This window comes from Musa acuminata, chromosome BXJ1-8, assembly GCF_036884655.1.
Source record: "Musa acuminata AAA Group cultivar baxijiao chromosome BXJ1-8, Cavendish_Baxijiao_AAA, whole genome shotgun sequence".
NCBI lineage: Eukaryota > Viridiplantae > Streptophyta > Magnoliopsida > Zingiberales > Musaceae > Musa > Musa acuminata.
In genome coordinates this window covers 43,867,033-43,878,846 of record NC_088334.1, presented here as the reverse complement: position 1 = coordinate 43,878,846, position 11,814 = coordinate 43,867,033, and the positions used below count along the sequence as shown (strand labels likewise).

The 11,814-nt window shown below is 35.2% G+C and overlaps 2 protein-coding genes across 2 annotated transcripts; one reads left to right on the top strand and one right to left on the bottom strand.

Moving 5' to 3' along the window:
- Positions 1-1,265: 1,265 nt before the first annotated feature.
- LOC135588040 (importin subunit alpha-4-like) lies at positions 1,266-9,368 on the top strand. The gene is made up of 10 exons (XM_065079970.1): positions 1,266-1,600; positions 5,533-5,629; positions 5,725-5,816; positions 5,915-6,046; positions 6,161-6,346; positions 6,580-6,743; positions 6,864-6,942; positions 7,206-7,334; positions 7,556-7,683; positions 8,736-9,368. The coding sequence occupies exons 1-10, from the start codon at positions 1,376-1,378 to the stop codon at positions 9,112-9,114; spliced, it is 1,611 nt and encodes a 536-aa protein (XP_064936042.1). The 5' UTR covers positions 1,266-1,375; the 3' UTR covers positions 9,115-9,368.
- A 279-nt stretch (positions 9,369-9,647) lies between these two features.
- Positions 9,648-11,196, bottom strand: LOC135588041 (uncharacterized). The gene is made up of 5 exons (XM_065079971.1): positions 10,703-11,196; positions 10,482-10,606; positions 10,214-10,402; positions 10,061-10,112; positions 9,648-9,979 (listed from the first exon to the last, which is right to left on the bottom strand). Exons 1-5 carry the CDS (start codon positions 10,973-10,975, stop codon positions 9,860-9,862), a joined length of 759 nt encoding a protein of 252 aa, XP_064936043.1. The 5' UTR covers positions 10,976-11,196; the 3' UTR covers positions 9,648-9,859.
- Between the last annotated feature and the right edge of the window lie 618 nt (positions 11,197-11,814).

The window sequence follows — 11,814 nt, the reverse complement described above, 5'->3', positions numbered from 1 at the left end:
CTTGGTTTATTAACTGGGCCTAGCCAGTGGGTTGTGGCTTGACTTATGGGTTGGGCCTGACCTGTGAGCAAGTTCAGTCTAATTCATATCCAATTTCATATCATAATATATATTAACTAATAATTATATAAATAAAAATATAATAACATATTAAAAAATAGATTGAGAAATAAGCTTTAATATAAGGAAATAACCTCCTAAATTCAAATAGAAATCATAATTTCGTATAATTTCAATACATTCTAGTCAAATAAATTTTAAATCATTCAAAATATCACATTTTAAATTTCAGATAAAAAATATTAAAAATTTTAGATAACATATTTTAATCTAATAAAAATTTTAATCCAGATAAGATTAATGATAAGTTGTGATACCAAGAAATACCATATATTTAATACATAAAACATGTAAACTTTTAACATATTTAAATCTAAAAATAAAAACCTTAAATAAGGGTCAAAGAACATTATAAAAAAAAAAACTTCAACTAATAGATTTTAATACAATAATAAAAATTTTGACATTTAAAGAAACAATTATTTTCAAACTATAAAACTTTTAATATTTAAAGAATCGAAATAAAAACTAAAACTTTTATTTTCGAAACCTACCTCTCGTGAACAGGGTATAACTTCTCGTTCCTCGTGCTATTAGGTTAAGTGAGGAACAGAAATCCCTCCCCTTAAATATGAAATTTTTTTTTATTTTTTTATATTTTATTTAATATAAATTATTTTTATTTAATATACTAATAAATATGATATCATTGGAATACTTAATAGTTATTTCCTAATTTATATTAACAAGAAAATATATTAAGAAATAATTCCTAACTTAATTATTTGATTTGATTACGTATTACAGTATTTTTGGTAATATTTATAATATTTTTAATATATCAATAAAATATTATAAATATTATTAAAAAAATATAAATAAGGAAAAATGAAAACACTATAATAGCTAAAAAGGGGTAAGAAAATGAGTGAAATTTTTTATGAAATTTTTTTTGAGAGATATTTTAGATTTTTAAATTAAGAATGTAATTTGAAAAAAAATATTTTAAAAATACCTAAATATGAATATTTTATAGGAAAATCGACCTAAAAAAATATGTGTTAAATTTTGATTTACTGAAATAAATACGAAAAACTGCGAATTGGGAGGGGGCATATTAGTAATTTAATATATATATATATATATATATTTTTTTTTTAATTTGAGCCCCGACCACTTCTGATCGCTTTCCGGTAGCCAATGTTGCTTTCACTTCGGAACTTCCCAACCCCAAATTCTCGTCTCTTCGAATCGATCCGATACATATAGAAACCGAGAGGGGGTAGAGCCGTCGGAGGGCTCGAAGGGGGCGAGGATGTCGCTGCGACCGGGGACGCGGGCGGAGGTGCGGAAAAAGTCGTACAAGGCCGGGGTGGACGTCGACGAGGGGCGGCGGCGGAGGGAGGGGAACCTGATCGAGATCAGGAAGAGCAAGCGCGAGGACAGCCTCATCAAGAAGAGGAGGGAGGTGCTCCTCCAGGCCGCGCAACAGGCGATCGGCGAGCCGCCCGCCCTCTCTCCGTCGGGGGTCGACAAAAAGGTGCGGCTTTTCCTTTTTTCCGCCCTTGGTGTGACCTTGATCTGTCGTGGCTTTATCTTGGAACCTAATCTACGGTTTTATTGTGCGTCGTTTTGGGTGGATCCGTCGGAAGAAAGGTTTAGGTTTGATCTGAGCGGAAACGTCTTCTTTGCGATCTTTAACGTTCCTGTTCGCATAATCGTAGTTTGTAGTTTGCTGCAATAATGTGGTTGAAACCCCATTTTTTGTTTTTCTTCATGGTCGGATTTGGGCTTTGTTCTTGCACTTCTTCCCTTTCCTGAAGATTCAACATTTTCTGAAAATTCGAACTTAGAGCATTATTAATGTTGGTGAGATCAGCACGTAATTTAATGTCATGGATATTATTATTAGTATTATTATTATTATTATTATTATTAATTAATTAATTAATTAATTAATATTATTAATGTTGGTGAGATCATGATATAATGTAATATTAAGGATATTAACCAAACAATTATTACAGCGATAAACCTATAAAGGTGTTCATATGAAAAGCTTCAAGGTATGCTATCAACTTAAAAATTTTGTCTTGGACAATGTTCTGCTGAAATCACTGTAGACTTCTGTTGCAATTAAAAGTGGCTGGGAGATATTGTTCGATCTTTTTTCCTACCCCAAACACAGGCCAATTTCTACTGGCCTGATTTGGAAAAGGTTCTTGAACCTCCTGTTCTCTTAGGAAATGAACTTAATATCCCTAATTAACTACTCTTTGGACTTAAAATTCTTGCTCGATCTGGTCTAGGAGTCCAGATCCCCGCTGATGCATCATGAAAGTGTGCCAAAATCTTGTCACCTAGTGAAATTAAACCTGCCAACCACAATGCAACCATTATAATAATAGATCATTGGTGGTAGTTAACATGTCGGGTAAAAGAGACAGATATCCTTTCTTGGAGGAGCAGGAAAACGATAAAAACAGAATACTACGATGCAATTAAAAATAATCATTTCGATCAAGAAAATCGTTGTAGTATTTAAATAAGAGGTAAGACTAGAACACTTACAAGATATTCCCAAGTGCACATACTCTATCTTGCTTCATGAACTATGGTCCTATTAATAGGACCTAGAGGTAACTACCTCACTCCATCATATCACTCATGATTGAGTTAGGTGTAGGAACTATCCTATAACTTCTAGATCATGGGTTACTACCTAGAACATGATAATTACCTAGATAACTACTATGAATCAATTCTCAACACTCCCCCTTGATTCATAGTTACATACACCGATTTATAACATGAAATAAATATGCTTTTGAACTAGAAGCGACTTGGTGAGGATATCCGCAACTTGTTCATCTGTTCCATAATACTTCATGTTATGACTCTATTTGCTACAAGATCCCGGATGAAATGATAGCGTATCTCTATATGTTTCGTTCTTCCATGAAATGTTGGATTCTTCGTCATTGCAATTGTGGCTTTGTTATCACAAAATATTTTCGTTGCTTTTTTTTGTTCTTGATGAAGATCTTCTAGAAGTCTTCTAAGCCATATTGCTTGACAAGCTGCTGATGTTGCGGCTACATATTCTGCTTCTGATCTCGATAATGCAGTTGTTGCTTGCTTTTTTGAACTCCAATTTATAGCTCCTGATCCGAGGCTAAAAATATTACTCGAAGTACTCTTTCTATCGTCTAAAGCTCCTGCCCAATCACTATCAGTGAAACCAAATAATTTACATTTAAAATTATGAGAATACCAAATACCATAATATGTAGTTCCAGCAATATAATGTAAAATTCTTTTAACAGCTCCGAGATGATGTTTGCTTGAGCTATGCATAAACCTAGATACTACACCAACAGAGAAGATAATATCTGGTCGAGTATGAGTTAGATAAATCAAACCTCCAACCAAACTTCTGTAGTATCTTGCATTTGTCAGATATGAACCATCTTCAAGTTTCAATTTCTCATTTACATTTATGGGTGTTGTTGCAGCTTTGCAATTAATCATGTTAGATTTTTTGAGTAGATATGTTGCATGCTTTTTTTGTGAAATAAAAATTTCATTTAATCCTTGCTTCACTTCCAACCCAAGAAAATAATGTAGTAAACCTAGATCTGACATTTCAAACTTATTCATCATACACTTTATAAATTTTGCTAAAAAAGAGTTAAATGAGCATATATATATATAATATCATCAACATAAAGACAAATCATTAGAATATTATATTCACCTTCCTTCTTTAAATAAAAAGTATGTTAATTATTGCTCATCTTAAATCCATTTTGATGAAAATAATGATCAATTTTATTGGACCATGCCCTTGGAGCTTGTTTAAGCTCATAAAGAGCTTTCTTTAGTTTATACACATTTTCTTCATGTCTTTAAACCAAAAAACTTTCAAGTTGAGCAACAAAAACCTCTTCATATAAATCTTCATTTCGAAACGTAGATTTCACATCAAATTGATAAACATGCCAACTCAAGTGAGCAGCTAAAGCCAAGAAAGTTCTTACAGTTTCGAATTTAGCAACCGGAGAAAAAGTTTCGTCAAAATCAATATCTTGTTGCTGTGAATATCCTTTTGCTACAAGTCGAGCCTTATGCTTTTGGATACTTTCATTTGCATTAAACTTTGTTTTGAACACCCATTTTAATCAAATATCTTTCTTTTCTTTTAGTAGATCCATTAGCTCTCAAGTTTCATTTTTCTCAATTGATTTGATTTTCTCCTTTATTGCTTTTCGTCATTCCTCTTTTTCAACTGCTTCCTCAAAAGTTATAGGATCTGAAATAAACAAAGCAAATGTTGAGTCATAAATTTCTGTTAGTGATCTGAATTTTCCTAGAGGGGTTTCATTTGAGGATCAGAATTTGAATTGCTACTGGGTGAGGTTGACGTTGAACTTGTTGGAGTAAGATCTGTCATTTGATTCTGTGGAGTGTTTAGTTCTGTTGGAATCTGAATGTGTTCCACCTTTATTGGTTTCCCAATTCCAATTTGCCCTTTCATCAAAACAATATTTTTGTTCATAATAACTTTACTACTAACAGGATTATATAATCGATATGTTTTGGATTGTAAGGAACAACTAATTAAGATGTATTTTTCAGATTTTTTTATCAAGCTTGTGGTGATTTTGTGAATTCACCAAAACATAAGCAATACAATAAAAAATTCTTAGATGACTTACACTTGGTTTTATATCGTACCAAGCCTCAAAAGAAGTTTAATTCATAACAGTCTTTGTTGGTGAAATAGAAACAAAATTTAGTTCTTAAATTCTGTTTTTAGCATCAAGTCACATTTAGTTCTTAAATCATCCAAGAAAGTAAGGGTGGGAAGTGTGAAAGTGCAGCTTGACTTGCACTTCCCACATAACTCTTCCACATTTTGCTTGTTAAGACTAGTTATTACAGGCACTATGATAGCTATACACTAAAGTTTACTCATAAATTATCCATATTTTACTTTGAAGGGTTTTCCATTGTTTTGAAACAAATTAGAGCAATTATATAAATGTTGAATATGTTTTATAGCTACAATCATATTTTTACTTTTTAATAACGGTTGATTGGTTGCTTCACTGAAAATCTAGATTTTAGCATCATACATGCATGCAAAATGATGCTTAACTTGAAATATCTGAAACATCAAAATGCCTTTGTCATTGAGACGTCTCAAGTGTATAGCCTACAACGTGTGCTCAAGCATCTAAAGGTTCTTGTATCATAAATATGTTTGCAGATTTTGCAATTCTTCAAGCTTATCATGAAACATAAGTTCTGATAAATTTGGTTGGTAAAAGATGAATATACCTTTTCCCATTAAATACATATTGATGGTTGATGAGGAGGCGATGCAATTTTTGATATTTTTGGTTCTTCTCTTTGTGTTTTCTAATGTTGTTCCTGCTCTAATGTCAGTTATCTTTGTGTCCATGGCAGTTAGAAAACCTCCAAGGAATGGTGCAGGGTGTATGGTCTGAAAATCCCAATACACAATTGGAAGCAACTACTCAGTTCAGGAAGCTGTTGTCAATTGGTGTGCAATAATTTTTTTTCTTAAGGATTTTAGTAGGTATCTGCATAAGAGACAAAAGCCATATCTCTCATCCATATTTCATAACATCTTTCTAGAGCGGAGCCCTCCAATTGAAGAGGTCATTAAGGCAGGTGTTGTCCCACGTTTTGTGGAATTTCTTTCACGGCATGATCTGCCACAACTGCAGGTATTTTCATTTTTCACATTTTAAAGTGTAATGCTCTAAATATGGCAAGATTCTTTTAGTTTGTAGACACAAAACTCACTGCTATCATTCATTTGCAGTTCGAGGCTGCATGGGCACTGACCAATGTAGCTTCTGGAACTTCTGAGCACACACGAGTTGTCATTGAGCATGGTGCAGTTCCAAAGTTCATAGAACTTCTTAGTTCTCCAAATGATGATGTTAGAGAACAGGTCTATGCACTATCTCTGTTTTTCTTATGCATTATTTCTCTTTTGAAAGGTTAATTGCCTTAATAACTTCCATGATGTTATGTCAGTACTCTTATCTTTTGATACTTTGAACAGGCTGTATGGGCACTTGGTAATGTAGCTGGTGATTCACCAAGTTGCAGAGATCTTGTTCTTAGTCATGGGGCACTTCTTCCAGTAATGGCTCAACTAAATGAGTATTCAAAAATATCAATGCTGAGAAATGCCACATGGACGTTATCTAACTTATGCCGCGGGAAGCCTCCAGCACCATTTGAACAGGTCTGAGGAAGTTAAACTGCAATTATTTTCCCTTAATATGGTTTCTTGGCCATTAAATTTATACATATCACCCATCAAAATTTATTTTATATTTGCATTATTTCACTCATATGGTTTGCCAAACACTAAATATACATGTGTGCCCTTTGATTGATTTTACTTGATGGTGGCAAAAGATCTATGTGGCCAATTCCAAATAGTTGGGACTTACGGTTTTGTTGTTGTTGTTTTAGACCAAACCAGCGATTCAGATACTTCGGCATCTTATTCATTCAAGTGACGAAGAGGTTCTAACAGATGCTTGCTGGGCCCTCTCTTATCTTTCTGATGGAACAAATGACAAAATCCAATCTGTCATAGAGACAGGTGTTTGTCCAAGACTTGTGGAGCTTCTGCTGTATGTGTTTCCACATGTATAATTTTTTGTCAATTCAGTTATAATATACTTCCTTCTATATTTTTGTCTTCCTCTCCTTGTATATTTTCTTATTATTTACAAGATATTGATATTCTGCAGTCATCCATCACCTACAGTTCTTATTCCTGCCCTGAGGACAGTTGGGAACATTGTTACTGGAGATGATTCACAGACTCAGGTACTTGTTAAGTCAGGCATTGAGGTGATACCTTTTAAGAAAAAAAATTGATGGTAATTGTTGACTATGGTTCAGTTTGTCAGTTTTCTTATGTGTGACTTCATGCCATTTGTTACAGTGAGTTCATGGTTGCGTATCTTCATACTCTATATATGGACTGTAATCTATACATGTTAATCCATGGGGTACCTAAATATTGCTGACTGTTCTATGTGTGCCCCTTCCCATAATACTGAGACTAAGATGTAAAAACATACTTGCAGCTAGTTATAGAGAAAGGTGCTCTCCCTTGTCTATTTCAACTCCTTACACAAAGTCACAAAAAGAGCATTAAAAAAGAAGCTTGCTGGACAATTTCCAACATTACAGCAGGGAATAGAGCTCAGATCCAGGTAACTACTGGTGCTATATCGTTCATCTGTGCTATCTCAACTGGGACTTATAGGAATATAGCATGCGGTAAGCTTGAATCATAAAGTTGGTGATCATATGGTTTGAGTTTGATTTGATCGGATTATATTGTGCTCTTTGAACTTCTAGATTTATTGTGTTACTTTCTCAAAGTAGCGCTCCTTTTTAGCTTCTTTTTGTGATCCTTGTTCAATTGCAACAGGCTGTTATTGATGCAAATATTATCAGTCCTCTGGTACATCTACTTCAACATGCAGAATTTGATATCAAGAAAGAGGCTGCATGGGCTATATCAAATGCCACTTCTGGCAGTTCCAATGAGCAGATTCAGTAAGCTTCTAATATTTCTTATTCTTGAAGATTTTACTTGCCCTAAACTTTTTGATCTTGTTCTGTCATCAATTACAGCGACCATAACAATTTTTGTTGTTATATCAATTTGTAAATACTCATCTTAGTTACTTTTGAAGTTCTACAGTCTTGTATTAATTGTGATAAGTCTCTTGACTTTGATCTTTTGGGGTAATAGTCAAGAAGTCTGTTCATCATAATTGTGCATTAGGGATTTATTTTAATTTATATGACATGTCTTTCATCATAAACATTTTAGGAACAACGTGCTTGCATGACTAACTTCAGTGTATAAGAAAATTGCACGACTATGGATATCCACAAACCTTGTACACTGAAGTTATTTCCTCTTGCAAATGAAAAGAGTTTTTGAACATCTACAAAATTTGTTAAATTTTAATTACAGATGCATCAATCTGACTCCTGAAAGTCATTGCTTTGTTGTTTTAGGAATTTCTTAATTATATAGCTCCAAGATATCTCCAAGATACCTTTTAGGAGTCTTTTTGGATCTTCTTTTACCGTGGATTACATGTAAAGTACAGTAAACCGAAACAACTTGAGATATTGTCATTTTGCGTCTACCTGAGATTTTTTAATTAGTGCTGATTGACCTTAACTTTACATTTCAAGTTCAACAATCTTGTATTATTCTTGATACTCGAGCCTATTCACTTTCTTATTTTGTATCATTTTTATTTTTTTACTCTATCGATCATAAACGTGCACAAGGGACTTTTTTTGTTTCAAATCTATCTGACATTTTTTGCATGTTGTAAATTGTAGAAACATGGTGCTTGCATATAAATTTAAGGTTTGGGGACATATACAGTGCAGTTTTCTTATGCACCAAATAATTTCCACTTGCATGTATTCATTAAACTTAATTACAAATGCAACAACCTGACTCTTGAAGTTTTTGCTTTGTCCTTCTAGGGCATTTGGTAAAGATGGGTTGCTCTTAGATATCTTCTTTACGAATTCTTTTGAAATATAATGGAAAACTAAGCATATAATTGAGTTTTTTGCAGTTATTTGGCGAGCCAGGGTTGCATCAAGCCTCTATGTGATCTTCTTGTCTGCCCAGACCCTAGAATTGTGACTGTATGCCTTGAAGGACTAGAGAACATACTCAAGGTCGGTGAGATCGAGAAGGATCTTGGCAAATGTGGAGTAAACCCTTATGCGCAGCTTATCGATGAATGTGAAGGATTGGATAAGATCGAGAATCTGCAGGGTCATGACAACAACGAGATCTATGAGAAGACCATAAAGCTACTGGAGAGGTATTGGGTCGAGGAAGAAGATGAAGCACAGGATGCACTAGGATCTACTGAGGGTGCTGAACATTCGTCCGAGGTCGCCATCAGCCAACCCTCTGTCCCTTCTGGTGGCTTCAAATTCAATTGATAAATGTGAAGTCTGATCAAAGACTAGGTTTTCCCCTTTCTTTATCTTTCTTAATCTGTGTGTAGATCATTCTTATTCAACCATCAGCCATGTAGTTGACATGCTTAGGGCTTACATCTGGGTGAAAAAAACTGAAAGGCAAATTTGTGGATGCCTACCCTTTTGATACTTTGGATTTGTGGGTTTGTTCCATCTGCATTCCAAAGAAATAAAATTACTTAATGTTTAAGAACATTTAGTAGATTATGATCTCACTATTGATTCTGTCTCCTTGTATGAATTTTTCAGTTTTCTCTCTAGTGCAATGGTTAACAATATTCTGCAACCTGCTACTTCACTATTGTGTAGATCAATCATATGTCTCATAGACAACCATCTTGTCATCTAATTTCAGTTTTATGAGGAATCTTTGCTAATTCAGTGACTAAACCATGGGAAAAGAAGCCCATAGTTAGTAAATGTGGTAACCAGAGATTCTTATGTTTCAGTTAGATCTTTCAACCATGGAACTTGTAGGGTGCAGTTCTTGCATGTAAAATCAACACAAGCACTTCTATTTCATCACAAGAAGCAATTAAAGTTCGACTTACAGATCCAAATGACTCACGGCTGCAGCAGATAGTAGGTAAAGGCTTCATGCTTGATGACAATGCAACCCAGCTGATGAGTGCTAGATGTAGGGAGAGAGATCTTCTGCAAGATCCTCTACCAATCATTCTTATCTGCTGCTTGATAAAGCTCTCTATTATTGAACTACTTGATCACTGTCCTCAGCTTCAGCTGTTGCAGACTTCAGCCACCGTGCGAGGTTAGTCAAGAATGGTGTATAAACGAAGTAGCAGGTTGATGTCCAACTGACTAATCCCTGGAAGCAGAGAAAGCAATTTGCTGTGGTAATCTTCACTGTGTAATTGCAAGAACAACTCGACAATTGCTAGACTCTCACCTCACCAAAGAGTTGGACATCAGCACCAGGGTAATTCCACAGATGAAACAGTCTGAAGTTTGAAGGATTTCCAACATCAATGGAGTTGAACATGCTTCGATCACTTGTTATTTGCAGAAAAATGGAGAGAGAAACAAGCTGAATTCTCCTTACTTGATCATTGGAATCTCAGCTAGGGGGCATGCAACACCAACAAAGCAAGCCAAGGCAAATCCAAGCCATGTGCCATCCAGGAAAACCCATATGAACTCTGCCAGTGCAAACAAGGTGTAGGCTTCGACATTGTCAGCCACTCCAGCTTTGTACAGTTCAGCACTCAATTCGATGAAAGCTGCAAGTGTTCTGATGAACCAAAACCAGAGACTTGCATGAGGTTGAAGACCTTAAACACAAGGGGAAGCAAACAGCTGAGATGGCATACATCAGTGAGATTGCTGTCTTCTCCACACTCCCTACTCCAACCTTCGATTTTGAAGGTGCTTTTTCATCCAAAAGCAGCTGCAACAGTCCCACAGTGCAATAAAATGCCCCGAGCATAGGAGGAACCTGATCGCAGGTTAAACATCATTCCATCAAACACCTTCAAGGCACTACAAAGCACGTAAGAGTAGAAGTAACAGAGAGAACAGAAGAGGGTGGTACCCAGATATTGGTGTGCAGAGGGCCAACATCAACTGCTCCATTTTGGTAGATCATAAGATTCACCCTCGAGTGTAGCCCATCAAGAAGAGGACCCAAGAAGAAGCCTGCGCCGAAGAGGGTAAGGGAAATAGAAGGCCAGGTGTCTTTAAGGCCTTTCTTACTCACCTCTTTAAGGCTGCAAGATGTCGTTTGTAGGAAGCAGTGAGATCTGGAACAGCGAAGGGAATCGAGTGGGAAGGATGATGGGTAGGTCGATGCCACCAAACTATGCATCGTCCTCTCTATCTACAGCCTCGGTTAGATGATGCTTTGCGCTGGAAAATCTTCGGCAGTGCGCTTTGATCTGAATCACTGGTAAACGCAAGGCTACCATCTTCCTACCTTTGTCCACATGATGACAGCAATCATTTTTCGTTTGATGTGAGGTAACGATAAGAAACGACCAGATCCAAGGACTACTTGTAGCCACTCCCCCAGACCACTAACAGACACTCTTCGGTCGACGTCACATCCTTGATGAAGGCTAGAAGAACTCCGTGGTCTTTGCCCCTGTGTTCGGTAAGTGTTCGACCAAATGACTCACAGAAGTCAAGCCAAGTGACAAACGCTACACTTCGATCAACGCTTGTTTCAGCTTGTAATCTGAATGACGAGATTTATAATCAATCAATTTAGTTTGATTGAATGTCGATAAACATAACAAAACAAGGATATATATATATATATATATATATATATATATATATATATATATATATATATATATATAAGTTTATCATGTCACGATATATTGCTCGATAAGAACGATACATACCGGTCCAAATAGATGATCGGTACGTGGACCATCCTATACCAGATGATATATGCTAAAGGATCTCGTATCACCTGATATGAGGTTAATATCAGTTAAAATAGTTAAAATCTATTCATTACTGACTTGTATCGATCGATACCGATTGAATTTCAATCATTACGAATGGATAGCGATTAGTTCCAATGGTCATATCCATTTAAAAGATTTTTAAACTTTTTTTACTTTCTAATTTTTAAATCTCTTTTCACTTATTTTTTTTATCTAATTCTCATATTTACACTCTTTTAAAATTACACAA

Coding starts and splice junctions, on each gene's coding strand:
- LOC135588040 (XM_065079970.1), top strand. CDS start 1,376: ATGTCGCTGCGACCGGGGACGCGGGCGGAGGTGCGGAAAAAGTCGTAC. Junction 7,335..7,555: donor GGAATAGAGCTCAGATCCAG/GTAACTACTGGT, acceptor CAATTGCAACAG/GCTGTTATTGATGCAAATAT. Junction 7,684..8,735: donor AGTTCCAATGAGCAGATTCA/GTAAGCTTCTAA, acceptor AGTTTTTTGCAG/TTATTTGGCGAGCCAGGGTT.
- LOC135588041 (XM_065079971.1), bottom strand. CDS start 10,975: ATGCATAGTTTGGTGGCATCGACCTACCCATCATCCTTCCCACTCGAT. Junction 10,403..10,481: donor AAGACAGCAATCTCACTGAT/GTATGCCATCTC, acceptor TTGGTTCATCAG/AACACTTGCAGCTTTCATCG. Junction 9,980..10,060: donor ATGTCCAACTCTTTGGTGAG/GTGAGAGTCTAG, acceptor CTCTGCTTCCAG/GGATTAGTCAGTTGGACATC.